At 40.7% G+C, this 21,713-nt stretch overlaps 1 protein-coding gene across 1 annotated transcript; it reads left to right on the top strand.

The window, feature by feature from the left end:
• The first annotated feature begins 654 nt into the window (after nucleotides 1-654).
• On the top strand, nucleotides 655-13,291 carry LOC105454900 (uncharacterized protein CG10915). The gene is made up of 7 exons (XM_011697851.1): nucleotides 655-955; nucleotides 1,097-1,198; nucleotides 1,534-1,758; nucleotides 1,851-2,472; nucleotides 2,648-2,743; nucleotides 3,109-3,218; nucleotides 5,717-13,291. Exons 1-7 carry the CDS (start codon nucleotides 668-670, stop codon nucleotides 6,266-6,268), a joined length of 1,995 nt encoding a protein of 664 aa, XP_011696153.1. The 5' UTR covers nucleotides 655-667; the 3' UTR covers nucleotides 6,269-13,291.
• Nucleotides 13,292-21,713: the final 8,422 nt, after the last annotated feature.

The raw sequence follows: 21,713 nt of genomic DNA, 5'->3' as shown, positions 1-21,713 counted from the left end.
TGTGCGCTTGATTTGTCAAGGGGACGAGCGTAGCGTGGCGTAGCGTAGCGCGAGAGGTAGAGCGGCCCGCCGCGCCGGATGCCGCCACGTTAATACTGTTCTCGTCGGCCGTGACGCGGCCGATCCGACGACCCGAGTGACGGACCCGAGGTAACCGGCGACGAGGGAACGACGGGCGACGTCGACGGCGACGACAACGACGACGACGACGACGACGACGACGGGCGGAAGGACGAGGTGGACGGGGAGAGGTACAACGACGACGACGACGGGAAGGTGGGAAACGCGCGGCCGTCGGTCCCGTGTCGGCGATGCGGCGAGTGTCCTGGGCCGCTGGGTGTCCGGCGGGGGTGCCCGCGCGTCCCGTGACGGCCGTGGCGGATCACCGGATCGAGGGGTGAGGAAGTCGTCGACGTGAGGAGCAGCAGCTCGGGGGCGCGCTCAGGCACCCGTGGCTCGGCGCGAGCGAGAGCAGCGTGGCGAGCGACGCGAGTTTTCACTAGCAAGAGGTTCGCTCCCCCTTTCCGTGAGCCGCGCTTTCCAGCGGAGCAGCCGAACAACGCGACAACGACAACCGCGCGCACGCTTGTGTCGACGTCGTCGTCGGGCGGCAGGTGAATAAATAAGTCACTCCTCCTCACGCGGACGGAGCGCGCGCGCGGAAACGATGGCATCGCAGAATCAGGGCGCCGTCAACGTCACCTCGCCCGGTATCACGTCGGCGACGACAGCGACGACGACGACGACGACGACGATGACGATGACGGCGAACGGGCCGCCGTCGACGTCGGCGCCGTCGCCGGGCTCCACCGTCCTGGCCAGCGCGGCCACCATCTCGGCCGCGAAGGCGCAGACCCTCGCCCCCGGCGCTCAGCCGTCGCAGTCCCAGCAGCAGCAGTTACAGCCGGCCAACAACATCGAACCGTTGGACAAGAGTTCCTCCAATACTCTGAAGGTACACATCCTCCTTTGGCTTTGGAGTTAAATGGCGCGAGGGTTTTGCGGCGTCCGATAAACTGTGATTGTTGTATTTAATATAGATTTGTGTGTGTGTGTGTGCGAATGTTTTTAACGATGGCTTTGCACATATTTGTAGCGTAATCCAAAGATGGAGCTGAACAAAACTGATTTGCTGAAGTTACTGGGATACCTGGAAGGCGAGCTCCAAGCGAGAGACATAGTGATAGCGGCATTAAAAGTAATCAAAGTTTAACTGTTATTACAAAATCGTGTTTAGAAGCGTCCCGTGTCCTCTTTTATAACTGTAGCAAATTTGCCAGCTTGGGCAGTATAACACGTGTAAAATTATCGAACAACAACTGTAAAACATACATAGTGAAATTTCATATTCTTCTTTGTTTCGAAACTTATTTCGTTGTCATTTAAATTATAGTATAAAAGTTGGAGGGTTATTTGAAAAACGTGTTAATCTTCCAAGCTCTTTAATCGTATTACCTCCTAACTCTTCCAGACTTGTATTACATAATGGTCACTCGACTTGCTGTATAACTGTGTCATCGTTCTTCCTTTCAGTCAGAAAAGATGAAACACCTTCTAAGTTCCCGGTATCTTAGTAGCACCGCAGATCCACACGCGGCATTAGCTCGCGACATTGCGATAGTAGGTGGTGTCATTGGCATAGAAGGAAATCAAATCGATCAACAAGTCGCTAGTCTTGAGGCACTGGTGACGCAGCAGAGAAAGGCGCAATGTAGGATGACTAAAGTTCTTAGAGACGCAGAAATTAGGCACAGATCGGTACGTATCTCACTTTTTCTCGTATTTGTTCTCGTGTCGCGTGCTTCGTTGTTTTATAGTTGTATTGTTATACTGTTAATGAATACCTTTAGGTAATTAAAGAGTTGGAGGAGGAGAAGCGGAAACACGAGCACGACACCGCTCAAGGTGACGATATCACCTACGGTCTTGAGAAAGAGCGGACGAGATTAAAGAAGGAGCTGGAATTGGAGAAACAGGAGAAGAAGAGATTGGAGATGGAATTAAAGAAGATCAACGACCATCTCGAGGAAGAGAAGAACCGACAGAAGCAGATAGTACTTCTCCTTTTAGCGGAGCGTAAAAAGATTATTATGAAGTACATCGAGGAGAGGAAACGATCCGAGGATTTGGCTCAGATACTCAGCGAGGAGAAGGTGAGGATAGATTCGATGGCCGAGGGCCTCGAGGAGGAGAGCAAAAAGTCACTGCAGATGGAAGCGGAATTGGAGAAGCAATTGGCGCAGTTCGACATGGAGAGGCAGCAGTATCGGCAGGCCCTCGTGAAGGAGGAGAAGAGAGCGAAGGATTTCGAAACGGAATTGGAAAAGTTACGAGCCGAGATGGACACGTGGAAGGAGTCGCAGGCACGCGGCCCTGCGAGGGGAGTTGGCGCAACTCCACCACCACCGCCCGCAAAACCAGCGAACTTGGTCGCCATGCCGACGCTCAGGCCGGCTAGTGCTCCACAAGCAAGTGCGTTATTGCACGCAGCGTTTTTATAAAAATAGAAGTTACGCACATCAAAGGAGATCCCTTAAATATGAATATAGTATGAATAATGAAAGGATTCTTGAAAGATTACAAGATCGTCTTTAATATGCGTAGCATGTAAAGAGGAACTTCTTATAATTTTTGACATTTTTCACAGTGAAAGGAGCAGTCTTGGGTACAGGGACACCTATGGTTAGCAGTAAAGTTGTTCAACCTACTGCGACAGTATCCAGTGTTCCTGTCAGTGGACCAAGTAAGATTTTTTAAATATCTCATATGTTATAGAAAATTTAACAAATCTACATTTTGAATATATCTAAATTGAATCGTGTGTTTAAATGTGAGCTCTCTGATCAAATACAAATTACATCTTATATGTGAAGATTTAGTTAGTTTCAAAACTGAATTGCATATCCAGTTCAAATGATAAAATTTTATTATATCATATATCTAAATTGAATCTTGTGTTTAAATGTGAGCTCTCTGATAAAATACAAATTACATTACATATCTTATACGTGAACATTTAAATCAGTTTTAAAACTGAAATTGCATAGCCATTTCAAATGATAAAATTTAAAATGATAATTACTATAATTACTATTGTTTTTCCTTTAGCGACTGGGATTGCTAGGTCTGTAACACCTGGACAGGCACTTCGCGGAGTCGCATATACGCCTAATTTAACATCTGTGGGTGGAGAGGCTACAGCTCCTCCAGATACGCAGGTAACCTATCCACATTTCCCTACACACTCGACGTTAATCTAAAGATTATATAGAGCCTATTTATACATGCAAAGTGTTACACACACAATAGATATTTTTATATCTGACGATAAGGAGTATTTGCACTTTGCTAGTATTTTCTTGAAAGGGAGAGGAAAGGACAAAAGGAGACTACAACTTATAAACAATTTATTATTAGAACGATAGAAAAATTTAGTTAGGGATAGGAATCAGCTAATTTAGTCAGTATTGTGTTTTATCTGAAAAAGATAGGGATTATATAGCTTTAATTCGATATAGGATATCGATATATAAATTTGCGTGTTAGATATTCAAAAATTGAGACGAATGAAAATTTCATACGTAAATTGTACGAGACAGATAAGGATGTTTTTGTTTTCTAAAGTAGAAACATAGAACTTCACTAGTAAGATTGCAATTAATATTGTAAGTAGGCTCTTTATAACTCGAGACATACTTAAAGTTTAAATTTGGAAAATAATTCCCTGAGCACAGTATATACCATTGATATAGATGTTAAGTCTTAATTAATGATTGAAGAAATTTTACATGTCTTCGAAATCGTTGAAATATTTATGTTGCGCATCTTTAATTATTTCCTTTTTTTTTTAAAAGAGCTATTTTATGATCTTTGACAACGCAATTGAAACATCGTGAAAAATCGTGTATTAAAAAAAGTTATTTAACGAGTAATATATATATTACATCACTTCATAGCTTTACTTCAGTAGAAATAATGCATTCGTTTTATTATTGATTTTACACGAGCATTTTATAAGCTTTTCTCTAGTCTTATATGTCTTACTTCCATATTTCTATAGGTCATAAATGTATCGCACTTTAGTCATGTATTTATTGCAATTGTATAGTTATTACAATTAATATTCATCTTTTTTTTTAAATTTAAAAAAGCAGATATCATATGTATTTATTAATTTTTTTTTTTTTTTTTAATGAAAACACGTATACACTTTGATAATTTGTTATACGTTCTTTTCATATAGCATTTGACTAAAAGAAAAAAAAAGAAAAAAAAACGAAATATTTCTGCATTGTTAAATCTATATAACAATACAGAAATCTTCATGTGGAGTAATATTGAATTTTGCATATTAAATTGGAATAAATTTAATTCAAACACATTTAAATTGGAATAAATTATAAAACTAAATTAGAAAAGTGAGTTTCGCTTGTTCTAAATAACACTGTTCTTGGCTTGTACATACATAATTTTATATTTTATGCACAAAATTTCTGTCGCATTGGAATATATTCTCGCCACTTCTATCGCTCAGATCAGATGGTGCACTGAAGTTTAAGAAACCGTTGCTTCACGAATAAGATCGCTATAAATATCCGCAAAATTATTTTCAACAAGTTTGTTTTACATTATACATGTATATACTTTTATGTACACGTTCACGTACACGATTTATTTAAAAGGTTTAATGTAACAGTGTTTGTACACTCACAATATTACACTAACACATACACACACATACACACACTCTCTTCCACTATATATTCCGATCTTATAAGTTAGCACATTACCGATACCTAGAATTATATTTTATTACGATACTTTTATTTTGTGTACATAAAATTATTATTATTTCACATGTGTACATCGACCGATTCCTACAATTAAAAAAAAAAAGATTGTATGCAACTCATTTCTGAGCTTTATTTACAAATTGCCCCAGCTTGACTTCCTAATCGCAATAGCGCAATCGCTACTACTAAATTATACGGTCTTACGGTCTCACGGACTCTGACGGTACTCTACTATTTTAGTTGGTTTGCAGTACATCTTAACAAGTAGAACACTTGGCCAGATCGTTATATCGAAAACATCTCAATACAGTCTGCAGATTGAAATATTTATTTTCCAAAAATTTGACTCTTTCTGTATATTCTCTGAAGATCTGTCGCGTATATTAAGTTTTACTAATACGTATTATTTCTTGGTTGTGTAGCTCAAACTGCGTCTCAAACAAGTCTTAGTCTTTGATGATTTGCGAGTATGCCGTGAAAGGTGCCCCTATTATTTTTCGCAATTATCTATTAACAGCACACGAATTGATGACATACGCACAATTTGGTTTCAGCATCTCGAGAATCTCGGCCTGAGTTGTGATCGTTTGCTGCTTAAATAACGGTGTTTCTCTCTCTCTTTCTCTCTCTCCTCCCTCTTCGGTCTTGACTGAATTTTTTCGTAGCTATCGTCCCTATATACTTTCCGAGTTGCTCTGTCTCTGTTTCTCTGCTTTGGATTAGTTCCTTATGGTATGGTTTCTTTTTCTACCGCCACCCCCCCCCCCCCTATTGCAGCCCGAGAATAACGTTTTTCTTTATTTTTTTAACGATGTGCTCGTTCTTGTCTCTGAACGGCGGAGAGCGCGTGTGCGAAAGCGACCGTCTCCGCGGTGCCCCCGGTGCACTCTGAAATCGGTCATGGTTGTGTGTTCCTTCCTCAGGCCGTAGACAAGCGACCGGTTGTACCTGCGCCCGTTAGTACCGCGGCCGCCGCCGCGGCTAAGCTTATCACGTCGTCGCAAGCCGCCGTCGCCGCTGCGGGGAAGCTCGGCTTTCACGTCGGCCAGTCTTCAAGTCCTGCCGCCAGCAGCCCCTCTGCTCAAGCAACCGCTGCCGCCGCCGCCGCCGCCGCCGCCGGTGGTGGTGGTGGTGGTGGCGGCGGCGGCGGTGGTATCCTGCCCGCGAAAAAGCCCCCGGTCTCGCGCGGCGTGCCGCCCCCGGTACCACCGAATAAGCCCGTGGTACCGCCGAAAAAGGAGGCGGCCGCGTACCTCCGGCGACCGGAACTGCAGTCGCAAAGCGCAGCACCGCAGCAGCAGGATACCGTTAAGTACGGTAAACAGGCGGCCCCGTCGCCTCACGGGGGTGCGTCGAGCACAGCGGCGAGCGGAGCCGCTCCTCCCATGCAGGCGCAGCAGCAGCCGCTTCCGGCGGGCACCACCCAGGCTGCCGCCGACGAAGAGGTCAGTAGTACGACGGCGGAGTCGAGATAGATGTTAGCGGAATGACATTCGCTATATTCTCTTCTAATAGGATTTAAAAAGAAATGCACCCGCTAAAGAGCTGCACTCTCCAAACAGATGCATAATAGTAAATGCATTAGATAAATGTAAATACACATATACAGACACACACACACACACGCTCACACACGCAATATATGCAATATGTGTTCAATATACAGAGCATCGTGTGAATGTGATTTCAGACAAAGCCGCGTTGATTTAGCGCTGAAAGAGAGAGAGAAATAAAAGCGTGCATACACTGCGATACGTAATAGAGAAAAGAAAAAAAAAGAGAGATGCTACACTCGTCGCGAAGCTTGGGAATCGATCTGCTGGGATCCGCACGGTGCAAGAGATTCCGTATTTGCAGGAGCCGACATTTCTAAGGTTTGCCCAGGGGGGAGGGGGAGAGAAACGAAAAGAGGGGCGCTTTGTACATTCGATAGATCTTCGACGCGGAGACCCGTTTCTGTAAGGACGAGCGGTGTTTTACTTTACGAGATGTCACGCCGCGACACACGGCGGCGTGGTCCGATGGAAAAGGATTCAGAATTCTATTCGCAAACCGGAAGTGGCATTCGTAGTTTGTAAACCGAAGCAAGCCGAAACGAAAAAAACTAGAGATATCTCTCAGACATGTAAGATAGCCCGCTGTAGCGTTCCTAGCTCGTTTCTGTACGGACATTGATTATCTCATTGACGAACGCACGAGTCACTTTAGGCAAACATATATAATACATATAACGACCCGGAGATCGTTAATGTCTGCGAAAAACTTGAGAGAGCTCGGCGCGTCGATATAATACATTAACTCTGGTTAAACTTTCGTTTCCTACTCTCGAGGAACGATGACGCAAAACGAGTTGAATCCACCTCTTGGCAAATCTCATTGGCTATGTAAAAGAAATTTTTTTGGTACACATATTTTTATATATTTATAAATTTTTATATATATATTCCGCAATCTCTCACTCTCTCTCTCTCTAGATATTTTTTCCTCTACCTTTCGCCAGTAATATGTACTAGATAGTACATGAAATAATCAAGAATTTATATCTCTTTAAGGCAAACTTCGATGGAACTTCGGCGTTTTGCGAACGTACCCACGAGTACATCTGATCGGATTCAATCTGTTTCGCATGATCGTTCTGCATTTGTACATACATATTACATATATATGTATATGTATGTATGTATATCACGGATAGAACTATAATCTTTAAAAGAGGATAGTCTAAAGCATTAAATATGAATTCAGTTAGCTAACTGAAGTTCAGTTAACTAAACCGGATCGTCGGGTGCAACTTGTTAGATGGGAAAATAGAAAACTCTATCACGTGCTATGATCACTGCCTTGTCTCACATAATCGCGTATACAAGCTACAAGCTTAGAAGCTATCTGGAAGAAACTATTCTACACATTGCCAAAGAATAGGCGTCACTGTTTTCTCAAAGGCACAATTGATTTTTTGTCATCGGGACTTAACGAAAAGTGTCCGAGGAAGTGGAAAATAAATGAAGAGGATCGTTTTCTACTCAATCCTTTAAAAACCCTTGATATATAAAAAAAAAGAAGAAGGTTATACATTTGTACATTCTAATGTCTTCTTTTTTCACATAACGATTCATTCGTATCTCAGGTAAAAAAAAAAAAAACGCTGTGTTGCGCTAAAATGCACGATGAATAGATGGATCGTAGAGAAATTAATTTCCTTCTTCGTAGATCTTTTTACTGTCGTTAATTTAGGCACGATAATTGAGATCTATTGACTTAAAACTCTCTCGCGAATCACGCTCGGAAATTTGCATTTATTGAGTAAAACTGGACGAACAATGATCACGATTTTGATAAATCACGCAATTTGTCGTATATGACTGTTGAACACGATCTTTGCAGCATCCCAAATAGCTTTTGTCATTCGGATTATGTTATTAATGTAAAATCAATGTCCATCTGTGAAGAACGTAGAAGTGTGTATATATATAGCCCTATGATTTTTAGGATTCCTAGGTGGCGTATCCCTAATCACGAGATACGGCGTGTGATCTCTGAAATTATGAATAATACTTCTGGCATTGTAAAGTCTTCCAGTGTTTTACGTTTTACTACCGTTTATAGAACGTTAAGTTCAGATTCAGCCACGTCCGACGATGGCCCGATAATAATACGTTAATTGATTGAGTGTACCCTCGCTATATATTTATATATATATGTGTGTGTGTGTGTGTGTGTGTGTAAGGACTGAGTCATCCTTTCGATCGTCATTGCGAACACAGGCGGACAAGTAGCAGGAACTGGGGACCAGGACCAAGGGAATTAACGTGCAGCTTGCAACACACACTTGAGAAGAACATGCTCGCAATAATATAGCAACAGCAAGAACAAAAAAGTAACCGCAACAATAAATAGCTAAACTTTAAATAACGATAACAATAATAAGATTAACAATATATCGCTAACGATTATGTTGATTATTGATGATATTAGTGGTAATAATAATATGATATTAATATAGAGAAAGAAGTAAAAAAAATGAGACGCTAACAAATGTGTAATTTTAGTAGCATTTAGCAGCAGCAGCGACAGTAACAATAGTAGTATATTAATTAATATAAGTAGAGAGTAGCTCTAATGATTACAATAATAATAGATGTGCTTTTCGAAGTAAGGGAGAGAAATTATCAGCAAAAAGGAATTATTAATAAAAAAAAAATAGAGATCTCATCGCGCGCGTTGTGCATACTCACTATCTCTAAGTCAAAATAATTCAACAGGGAGATTCGTCCGAGCTAAACTGGGTGTTACATTTAAAGAGTTTTACTCTCCGATATATAGTGGCTCTCGATAGCAAACACTGTTCAGAGTTAGAAACTGTGAATTTTCAATGGCTAGGATCAACTCGAAATTATTATCCTCCAAGAGGGCGACTCTTGATATATATCTGTACGTATATAGGTATATAAAAATTTATACATATATATACATAGAAAACGATGCAAGGAAATGTAAAACTCTCGATGAACGTCTGCTTTCGAAGGCCGCTGTGTTCTCGCGTATCATCCATCGCGCAAAGTTTTCGTTTCTCGTGTCCGTGTGATGGGTGGCTTAATCAGTAATTAACACGAGGAGGATCCGAGCAGTGATCTCGAGCGAATTATCGAAAATTGTCTGGCGCGCTATTCTCACCCGGAGTTCTGTATCCCTCTGACTATTTTATAATTTTTTTGACCGGGAATTGCTGTATAAAATATCGTATATTTGAAAGGATTCCTTTGGTGTTAATTCGACACGAACGCGCATAAATAGATACACAAATGTAGTTCCGCAGGAGACGAATAATACTTTGTATACTTGATAGCTAATCGGTGTACATAGATCATCGGTATGTACGGTAAAGGCGTAAGTTAGCCGTAAAAAAAAAGAAAACAAAAATAGAAACGTTGATGGAAGACAATGGGTCATACGAAGTTTTGTATTCATGTCTTGTTAATTTTATGGAATATATGATGTACATACGTGTATAAGGCATGATGTGCCACAGAGTCGCGTGTTAGAGTGCGGGCGGGTTAAAGTTTTAAAGGGAGACAGTCGTTTTGTTGACACTGAAAACCATGGAAGGCTGGTATTGAGCACTGAGCATTTAGACGAGCGTCGGACGATGCATTTTGAGGCTGTCGGGATACTATATATTCTGTAAAATCAACTCATATCCAATTCTAGAGCCGTTGGATCGTCATTGGCGTTTCCCATTAATTAATTGTACTCGTTTCCAACTGTACACGTTAATGGTGTATTTAATAACTGCATACATTAATGGCGAGCCCTCCTGGCGATGCAATTCGCGTTTCACGAATGTTGCAAACTCTACCGATGTTAAAGACAACTTTCTCCGTCTGTCCGCGTTCGTTCGAGCCGGATATACTAATTTCTAAATACCCCAACGAAAACTGTGCAAGCGCGTTTTACATGTATTTAAAAGAATGATATATATATACTGTAAATGCCGAATTAAAATCTGTGAAATTTGAGTTTCTCATGATACTGTAGATCTCAAATTCTCGTGTTGTTGTGTGTGTATGTAGGAGTATTATCATCGGGCGACTGTCCTCATAGGAGAAACTTTACCGTTTAAGTGATAGCGAGATATTAGAAGAGAGAGATAAACTTTTATACATGCGAGATGTTCTCGCGAACGCCATTATATGCATATTACGTGTATATTCAATCAAAGCGACCCTTTCCCTTCGCGTTCCACGGGATTGCGTGTGTTCGTTAGCGGCAATTATGCTAATAGAAGTAGTAAAGTAAAAGACATTAGCCGCGATCAGCGGCTGCAAGCGGAATAGAATCGAAAATCAGAGTAAAATTGAATCGTGATTAATTGTCGTGCCAGTAATTAATTGTATAGAGATTACGAGTATACGTAATATAGAAAATTATTTTCGTTTTGTGTGATTCTCGATATAATAAATTTAGCAGTTTGTTTTTTCTATCGAAATGCCGTTAGGATTCTATCTTTTTGATTAAGTTCTCGATTCTTTCTAAATCGAGGATTCTATATTTTTGATTAAGTTCTCGATTCTTTTTAAATCGATTTTCTCGATTTTAGATAATTATAAGAATTTGATTAATTATCCGCGATAATTAGGTACCTTAACAGCAAGTTTCAAATTAGAATTATGTCAAGCGAAATAAAAACAGCAATGTAACTGACTCGTATAGAAATTCACTATTGTTGGCAGTGTGCAATTACTGAAATCATGTTGGAGAATGTACTTTATGTCGAAAAAGCCTTATCGTTGCTTGTCTTTTACCTTAGTACGACAAAGCGCGGAAAACCTTACCCATGTCAAAGTACCGGATCAAAATAATCGTACTCACGAGTGCGAACGTTATTTTATAAATGTTACATTATTAACTATTCTCTCTCTCTCTCTCTCTCTCTCTCTTTCTCTCCAGATCTCTCTCATAATAGATAGACCGTCGTTCTCGAACGAGGATGACCGAGAGAATACATTATATTATTAATTGACTAATTAGAGCGTGTCTCGTGTGACTCGATAGGCCGTGTCAAGGCCTTTCTCGAGAGATTGTAAATAGTATAATTATTTAATACCGCTTATATATATATACGAATCTAGACTTAAATAAAACTGTGATTTTTTTACGTTATTAGGCATCATATCCGATTGCCGATTTATTTACCGTCTTTTTTGAGTTTACCGAACAGCCTATCACCGATGCAAATAAGGCTTTCACAAGCTTATATTAAATGTTTATTTGTGTTATATACTGCTGTTGGTCAAGAGCTTGAATGCTGCTCTTTAAAAATCAAGTTTGAAGTTAATATTGTCGTGCTCAAATTATTTGACGAGTGCTCTTTCGTCAGAAAATAAGTCAAGTTCAAATAAAAAAAAAAATAGCGAGTTTATAAAAATTTTCGATGTGATATTATTACATTAAGAAATATAAAAAAATATTTCTTAATGTAATAATCATTGTACAATTATTGCTATGCAATTTGAATTCTTAATTACTTCAATATAAAGGAAAGATTAATGGGAGAAAGAGTTCAAGTTACCGATCGGCAGTGTATATCTCTTTCTTACGTACTTTTTTTTACTCATGCGCCAAGTTTTTAGCGCTACCGTTGAATCTCATCACAATGTAAATATATATTAGATAACTCTCTCTCTCTTCTGCACCTTTCTAAAGAATACTAAGTATCGAAGTTCTGTTCGAGATCTTCCAATTCGTAAATCCCGCATGGGATTGCGTCAAATGATACAAAGTCGAAAAATTCAATAAATCGAGCTCTCCTCGTACTTATATGCAATTCGTGTACAATTTGTAAATTGCGTGTACTCGCCGCGAGGTATATCTCGCGCGAGAGGGATATTCGGACAGATTTTGCAAATAGTTTGCGAATGAAAAATTTATCGTATATTCTTAATTGATATATTTCCGCCGCGATCACTGAGCGTTTAGAACGTAGACGAATCGTATTTATTTTAAGCTATATCCTGTATACTGAGATATATCAGCATGGTACCTGTCGATATCGATTGAGTTTACATTGATGATCACGAAATAGCGGGCGACTTTCATTGATGTACAGAATTCTAGTGAGTTTTGCAAAACGCGTTTACCGCGGACGAAAGAGCGTTTTTCGGGCTGTAAAACTAGCGTTTTAATAGTTTAAGATATATATTATATATATATATATATAAAGAATGGGAAAATGCGCTAGCGTTTTTTTTTTCTCGAAGGCGCAGTCAAGGAATCATGTCATAATCACTATTACCGATTTGTTTCCTTTGTAGATAACGCGAATTATGTATGTAGTCTCGTTGCGACGTGCGAACTCGTTCGAATCCGTTCGTAAATCGAAAAATTCTGACCGCAAAACTCTGACATAATGAGATTCTTTACAATTTTTGCCCTACAATTTCAACAACTCATAATAGAATTAAATTAATAACATCGGATTTCTGAATGTAATTTAAATTTACCGAATGCTTTAATTCTTTGACGACGAATGTATTTGATTTTTTTCTACTCGCTAAATTAAAAATTTAATATCGCTATTAAGTGATATCAATTATAAATTATATATTGAGACTTTTTACGAAGAATTAAAATTGCTTGCGGACAAATTTGTGATTTTAACACGTAAATCGACTAAAGTGTATCAAGACTGAGCAGTTTAGTAATATACCTTCAATAGATCTCGACAGTCTCGTTTGTCAAATTACAAAAAAGAAAGACTGGATTCGAACCGCGCAACTAGATATGTTTAAGAGACGTATTTCTATTAAAATCTATCTAAGTACTTCTCGTTTCTACCGTAATTGTTCGACATTATCATCATCATTATTATCTGTCTTTTATAGACTGTCATGATCATCGTCATTATCATCCTCTATGTCCAGAATGACAACAAATGTAATGTAATAGTAATTGTTATCTTCTGTGCTATACGAAAGGAAAAAATATACATTGACATATGATCACAAGACTCTTCTTTTTCCCAATAACAATTCCTTATCATAGATGGTAAAAACATTTATGGAGGAACATTGAAAAAACTCAGTTTATTCGCTATTATTACTTGAACTAAACGTTTACGTTTGGCCAAAAATGAGAATTCGAAGAGAATTGTTATCGACGGTACCGCAATAAAGTTTAAAAAATTCATCAAAAGACATCTCCCAAATTTTCTCGTGAGTTTCATCAACGATATCAGTGGACATTTTCTTTCTTGAAACAAAAAAATAATTTACTTACACAGTTGCTCCGCTTTGCTCCCCGGGCCTCCCCGTTCTTCTTTCTCTTCCTCGTGCACAATAACACAAAAAAAAACTCGCGAAAACACAATTAATTACGATCACGTGTAGCAATAATCAGAATAGAATAATCGTACGACTCTTTGCACTTGCGATCTCAATCTCACGCGATTTTGTCATTGTGGATTGCGAGAAAAGTATAAAGCTTTATAATCTGTTCGACATCTACTAATCTCAGTGCGAAATCTCAAACGGCGGCGGGGAAAGCTTCCAACAAATCGGAAATACCTTTAATATTTAGTACTAGGGAAATCACACGTTCGCGTGTACGAGCGTTGCGATAAAACGGTTTATAATCTCCCACCTCCTATATCACTCCGATTATTACGTGTGAATTAAATCGCTCGAAGTTCCAGCTTCGATAAGAAGATGATGCAATACATTTGCCGTCGTTAATCGCGCAAGTTAATTGTAATTAATTGCTGACTGTCAGTCACTAATTGCTCGCGGAAAGTAATCGCATTTCGTTGAATAATGCGACAATACAGTTCGTGCCGCTCAAATGAAAATTAACGCACAGGATACTTGATTCCACATGACAAATAGTCGTTGTCTAAATACGTATACGAATCATCAATCACAGAAATTAATTAACAGGTTGACATTTGATATAAGAGATTTGTCGCATTTTCGAGTGATAATTCGACGATGTACAAGAACGACTCGCTCGAAAGAGGGAAAGGTAACGACGAAGTATAAAGCATATGGCAGACCGGTTTATAAGTTGACAATCAGTTTTAATAGTTGCAATAGAAAACAATATACAGAATACAGATACAGAATAATATCCTAGCTGACGAAAGGCTCTCCTAGATAAAATGTTGTTAATTGTGTAGTGAAAAATTATGAATGAAAAACAAGATGATATACACATAATGAGTGGCTTATTTTTTACCTATCTGCTTATCGGTTAGTTTCATTTACCTAATTACAATGATTGGAATCGTTAATTATAATTATGTCTGTATAGACACACAGGTGTGTATACGTAATAGAGATTCTTAAACGCTACACAATGTTGCTTTTACTTTGGTTTTAAATTAAGGACTAGCGTGTTGAGCTCCGCTCTGCCTCTGCGTACACATTTATAAATCAGCACATTCTTGTACACCTCTCCCTCCTTAACGTCGAATATTAGAATATTGGCAGTCGTTCGAACGAAAATCTGGCAATTATCAAATTATGCTAATGACGCTAAAATCGAGTATCAAACGAGGTAAACGAATATATGTATATATATATATATATATTTATTACTCCTCAATTATTTCGTGTCTCGAAAGAGCGTTCAAGGGCCAACGTCTCGTCACACAGTGTCTTTCGGCAATGAGCATAGCTCATGGACAAATCGCGCAAATAATAGTAAAATGGAATCGCGCACAAGGATAATATATCTCTTCCCTCCCCCTTCGTTCTGCCCTACGTGTTACGGTTTAAGCAACGTGATGCGGCGAAAAGGCACAAGGCATGCGTTTATTGAATGTCGTGTGACGGGGCGCGAGAAATGTAACAAACACGTGGAGGAGTCAATGGAGAAGAGGATGCTGCTGAGCAATAATCATTGTAAATGCACTTTTTGTTTACGGGATTATCCATCTCACCCCCTACCCTCCCGCCCCCGCGACGGGGGGTCGGTGGACGACGACAGGAGCGGATATGCAGCCGTGTATCGTCGTCGCGATTATTATACAATACGCAGATGACGGAGCGAAGCTCACAGTGAGTGTAGTGTTGTGTATACCATTTAGAATTGGAAATGTAATTTAGAATTAGAATGTAAAAATACTATGTATATGTACATTAATCAGTTAATCGTGGGCGTTTCAATTATATATGTTACACCGTTACGTCGATCAGAGAGCTTTTCCCTTTCGCTTCGTTCTCTTTTCCTTAATCTCTCTTTTTAAGTCTAACTCCATTACCTCATTTTTTTTCCCCTTTATTTTTTATTCCTTGCCGACGTATCTCTGTTGTACTCGGAGAATCGGCGCCGGCCGCGCGCTTGAAAAACTTCCCCCGTCGAAAACGGCCGTCGGTGCCGGTGCCGATTCGTTGTCCTATATTTTTCTCTTTCTTCCCCCCTCCTTCGTCTCGCATTTAATATCCCGTAACCATCATATGTTACACACGAATCGAAGAACAACGTCGATCGGTTGGCACATAAAACGGAAGCAACATTTAGACCAGTCGCGGCGCGATAATAGTTATGTACAAACATGAAAACGCAGGGGGAGGAGCACGACGTACTTTCGTGTGTATTTATTGGCGTGACGCGCGCGCGCGCTCGGCACGAAGGGGGGTAAAAATTATCACCCTATATACGCGCGTGAAAAAGTAGAAGTAGCCCGAGCAATAAGAAAGATCCCCCACCCCCCGTTATTATGAAAAAACGTGGCGTTGACGCGAAGGCGATGGAACACTGGCGATATATCAATTTTGGAACGGATACAGTTGGCGCGGCGTCGCTTTGCGCTCGCTCGTCTACTCCTGCCTACCGCATTTTTATCCCCATCGTCGAATCCCGTTTCGCGAAGCTCGCACGTCGTTGGATATCGTTTTTTTTTTGTCGCACTTTTTAGAAATAATGACGCTGCCGCTAATCCCTATTTATTCGATAATCATCTCGTCGCGGTAAAAAGAACGATACAAAGTGAATATATACCAATATACACCTAGTATACAAAAGCTCTCGATTCTTCGTTTTTTTTTTCCCCCCCATTTCTTTTCCCCCATTTCGTAGTTTGATATAATTCGTAATGTAAGTATTTCCATTATTTTCCTTTCTCCCTTTTTTGTGTCTATCTAAGTGCTATGTACATTATATGTTTTATATACATGTAAAACGATTAATTGATTCTTCCCTCCATATCCTTAATGATTGTATAATTAGGATTGACTATGTCTTAGAGTAATCAACGGAATTACGAGCTGTCGTTATTATTATGTAAAATATCAAATGTCGTACGTGTTAGATGGTATGTCCATCTCCAAGGTACCATTTTGGACGAATAGCGGTCCGTCTAACATGCCTAGCACTTTGATGAGCAAATACTTTGGAGATTACATAAATCTAATAATAATCTTCAGGTAATATTAAGTATAGATGATTTGTTTTTTTTTTAATTACAAATATAAAACATGTATATGTAAATAGAACTCTTAATTATGCGCGAACATGTTCATCTCTAATTGAGCATACGTGAATTTCTTATCATCAGTCTAAGCCGAACTGTGCGGCTCCATACACAACGGCGGTTTAACAATACATGTCTCTCTCTCTCTCTCTTTCTCTCATGTTTTTTTTTTATTTCTCCTCTCTACCTCTTTTTGCCTTAAGCTTCGTAATTATCTACCGTGTTAACAAATAATATCGCTGTAATGAGAAACAACAATATATATGCGTACGCTACGGAAAAACGTTATCCATAAAACTTTCAAACAATCTCTTCGACGAGCGATGTGACGCACGTGGCCGCCCCCGGCCATGGTAAAGTATAATTGTCTCCTAACAAACAAATCCAAACGTCGGCGGGATGAAGCGTGGATCTCGGAAAATCTCTCTTCCCCCTGTCCCTCCCCTCCCCCTTCTCGTCATCAGTCCCTCTCTTACGCGACTCTCCCCGGCTTAAAGGGGAGAAATCTTATCGCCGACGACGGATGTGCGTGCCGCGCGGAAACGAGCAATCTTATAAGTGGCGAAGTTACAACGGATCATTACAATTATCGTATAACAGCGCGGGAATGCGCTACGTTGCATCGCGCGCGACGTTGGGGGGCAACCTCACGGCGGTCGATTCGAGGGAACGCGACGTCGCGTGGGACCCTTGCACCTCCACTGTCACAGCCCTTCACCGCCGGGCACGGCGTGCGTCACATGGCTGCCTCTTGCAATATATCCCCCTTACAATAGGCCAAACGCATCGAGTTTCATCGTCGTCGTTATCGTCACCGTCATCATCGTCGTCGTCGTCGTCGTCGTCGTCGTCATCGTCATCGTCATTATCGTCATCGTCGTCGTCATGATCATTTTCAAAAATATATATACGCTGACTACTTAGGCTTTCGACGAAGAACGGAAAGACGTTGTCTCGTTCACAATCAACAGGGTTAATTTCTCTTATTTCTTTTTTTTTTTTTTCGGATATACAGCGTTATTACCCTCTAGCAATACTTCGTTTATAGCCTAAGGTAATAGTGAGACCCTCATATGATCCATTTGAATTACTTTTTTTTCTCTCAGTTATTTTTTTTATTTTTTGTAATTTTTTCCACTCTTCCGACCGCGTGAAACATTGAGACATTGTCGCACTATGTACACGGAGTTTAATCATAAGTTAGTAATTGGAAATAAATGCAAAAATATATGTATATGTATTGAACATTTAGTCGAGCTAATACGAGTACATCCGCGCGGATTCTTTTTTCTTTCCGAAAACTTCGTGCGCGAGACGAAGCCGCGCGCTTACGCGGAGCCGTCCTCGCGCGCGGTCCTCGCGAAAAACATCGCCGCGCCGTCGGCAGAGTTTAAATATATATATTTATACCCTCAACTGAAAACCATTACGCAGCAATTAAAACTTATGTACTATTGTCTTTGTTCGAGATATCACTACGCCGAGACATTCACTGGTATATTGGGCTCTCCCCCGTTCTCTCGTCCTCCTCCGGGAAAAAGATCTCTCGCTGATTATGTTTGCACCGCGTCTTTATCCTCCGCGCGGTGGAGACGTAAAATTCGCGGTAAAATTCTGACGGGGTGAATCGACCGCGATGAGATCGAATCGCGATCTCGGCTCGACCCGACTTTCAGCCGAGCGAGTCTGCGCCGTCGTTATTCGGTTTCGTGAACGCGCCTCTAAATGCAACGCGTGAAGGTGCATCGTGGATGCATTCGGCAGCCCGATCCGCTCACGTTTGGATCGTATGGCGAACGAAAAGTTCGGAATTACCAGCAAAACGCAAACATTAACGCGGGCTCGTTTGGTTTTCATAAACGAATGATCGATCGTTCGGCGATTGACAATCGTGAAGGTCGCAATGCGACGAGAACGATCGTTCAGCATACATGATATACGTGTATATTTATCGCGTGTAAGAAGGTAAAAATATATATTAAACGATCGGTACGGATTAACTACAGTATTGACTTCAGGATCGGCAGTGAAAAGTCCATTTTCTACGCACGACTCAAGTGCTCGGATTCGTTTTCCGTGAATTCGCCAGAATTTCGCAAGGGACGACAATCGCAGCGCACATTTGCGTACAACAGCGATATAAGTAACTTAGGCGACGTAACTCTAACGCAAGTAATTAAAGCGCGAATGTGACTTATGATATGCAAATTGCGCGATTATGCTAATAAACGTACTTAAACGGGTCGTTTTAGAAACAACGAACCGCGTAAAGTCCTTCCGCGTACTTTTCAACGCATATAGCTTAAATCGTCGCGTAATCTCTTTTCTTGCGATGCGTAGGAATAGTCCGAAGCCAATTGAAGAGTGGAAGACAAGTGGCAGGGAGAAGCAATTTGAGTCGCGACGAAAAAATTAAATCTGAATTTCTTCATGCTTGCACGGAAATGCAATTTGTCAATTGAATGTGAGCGGCTCAATTGAAGCTTAATTATGCCGTATTAATATTGAATTTACAATACAATTAAAAATATAATACAATAATAGGATTTGTGAAGATTTAGATTTTAGAATGTATATTATGTACAATTTACTAGAAATAAAACACAGATGTTTCTCTTGAATCCGGAAACTCTGTGCAATACTATTATAAAACTCTTTGTAATATATTTAAGAAAACAATTTACTAGAAATAAAACACAGATATTTCTCTTGAATCTGGAAACTCTGTGTAATACCATTATAAAACTTTTTGTAATATATTAAGAAAACAATTCTTAAATATCAATTATAATAATTTCGATACAATTTCGAATTTATCATATAAAAGGATAGTTCAATTTTTGTAGTCAAAACTTTACTTTCGCGTAGTTGCAAAAAATTCGCTTCAACTTCATCCACGAGTATATAATTATTACAGTAGATTATTAAGTTCGTAAAATTCTTCCTAAAATTGCAATTGACTCCAGGCTCTCGCAAGAATCGTATAAGACCTCGAATGTTCTTGTAAAGTGCGAAATAATGGACTCGCTGAGTATTCTTGTCATTTTAACGCTGAAGGTGGCTATATTCTATAACTTTAAGTGCTTTAACCAAGTGAGAATGTCGAGATTAGAGATCAAACCGCCACATTTAGCGCTAAACTCGGTTAGCAGCACTCGTAGATATCTCATGTAGAAGGAGACGCCGTTAACTCAAATAGAGGATCGTAAACGGCACGGACGAACGGAGGGGTGGGAAGGGAAAGAAAGCTTTAACGCCGCTGCTATCGGACTCTCTACGGATTTTTCCATGCGCGTCTCTTTTGTAATAACGATTGTCTCGCCTCCCTCAGCCTCGAAACGTCGGGATGAAACCGACTTATCGACGCGAAAGTAAACAATGGACGGTCATGACGGATATGCCCGCTCTTGCGAGCTCTAAAGGGGCAGTATATTGTGCGATCATTAATTAATTGCTATCAATATTTTAAAAATCAATATTACTGATTTTGCGCGACAGTCGTAATCATAAAAACCCGATACCGAGATCAGTATTTTGGAACTAGAATAACCAACATCAAATTGGAAGACGGATGGATAGATTTGTGCATAAAAAAAGAAGCTTGCAAGAACTGGTTTTTGTCAGTTGATTTTAGAAGTAGAGATTTGTTTTTATAAAAGTTACGAAAATCCAACTGGAAAAATAATAGAAATAAAAAGATTAAAAAAAACCACGTGATTCAAATGTATTTCATTCTTTTCTTCCAAGCTTTAAACCGTGGCATGATATTGGCTATTCTCGCGGCCAGAAGGAAATATATTCCGTGATATTTATAGTAACAATAATGTCACTGTTGATCGTGAAGTTTATGATTGCACGTGTGGAAATTTGGAACATGCATTTCGGCGTCAGTCACAGTCAGGGCAAGGAAGATCACTCGCCATAATTTGATATTTCAAAGATCCCTCGACGGATTTTCCCGACGGTTATTGATATCAGCATAGTGATATCTAAACATAATCGCTATGACACGAGGAGCGCGTACGCGTGCCGACGTGCGCGAAGCAACTGAAAAACGAAATTATTATCGCGGGTTCGATTCTCTCGATCTATCTCTCGAATCATGCGTGTATTTACAGAAAAAATATATATACTTTCCTCGACGATCGGACGCGTCGATTTGGAGCTCGATCGTTCGATGCGTTCGTGTGATTACGTCGCTGTTTAGCGAGGTTACGCTAAATAACGCTAAGGCGAGCGGACAAAGACGAAGAGTTAGAGCAGGGAAAACGATAAAGATGAGGGGGAGGGAAAGGTAGAACAGCGTGGGAGGTAACGGCGGAACCGCTTCCTCGCGAGCTCTTCGGGGGAACGGTCGCGCGTGCCGGCGCGGCCGTTCCCCAACTTTCTCCCCGTCTCCGAAGATCGCTCTTCGTCGAGCGTTTCAACTATACATACACGTGTCCCTAAGATTAGAATTCAATCGCGTAGGAGAGCCCCGCGCGTGTCTCCTCTCGTCTAAGGAAGTAACCGCGTGGGAAGGGAAAGGCTGTTTACAGCGTGAACCTGGTGCACCACTCTCTCGGCGCGCGTTTCATTCTCTCTCTCATTGCCCCTGTCCTTTCTCTATTTACACACCTCGTCGTACTTTCGTTCTCGCGCACCAAACTAGAGTTCCTCGGAGACCGTTCGGGCGCATGATGAGCGGCCAGGGCCTACAGCCGCGACGCAGGTCGCCCGCGAGCCGTCGCCGCGCTCGTCGTCCTCTCTTCGTCCGCCGTTCAGGGAGACGATCGGTGACGATGATGCGAACAACGTGGACGATGCGGAAGAGGATCATCCATCATCACGACGCGCCGCGCCGTTCAGAGACGCGTGCTCCTCTCCGTGGGCGGTCGGCGATCCTCGTCGTCGTTCTGGGCGACGGCGTGATACTTGCCGCGCGTCGAGCTGGGCCCGAAGATCGGCGAGCC

Source organism: Wasmannia auropunctata, unplaced genomic scaffold (assembly GCF_000956235.1).
Source record: "Wasmannia auropunctata unplaced genomic scaffold, wasmannia.A_1.0 LD335972.1, whole genome shotgun sequence".
NCBI classification, from domain to species: Eukaryota; Metazoa; Arthropoda; class Insecta; order Hymenoptera; family Formicidae; genus Wasmannia; species Wasmannia auropunctata.
Note: the sequence above shows the minus strand (reverse complement) of the source record. Positions and strands in the feature narration are given on the sequence as shown.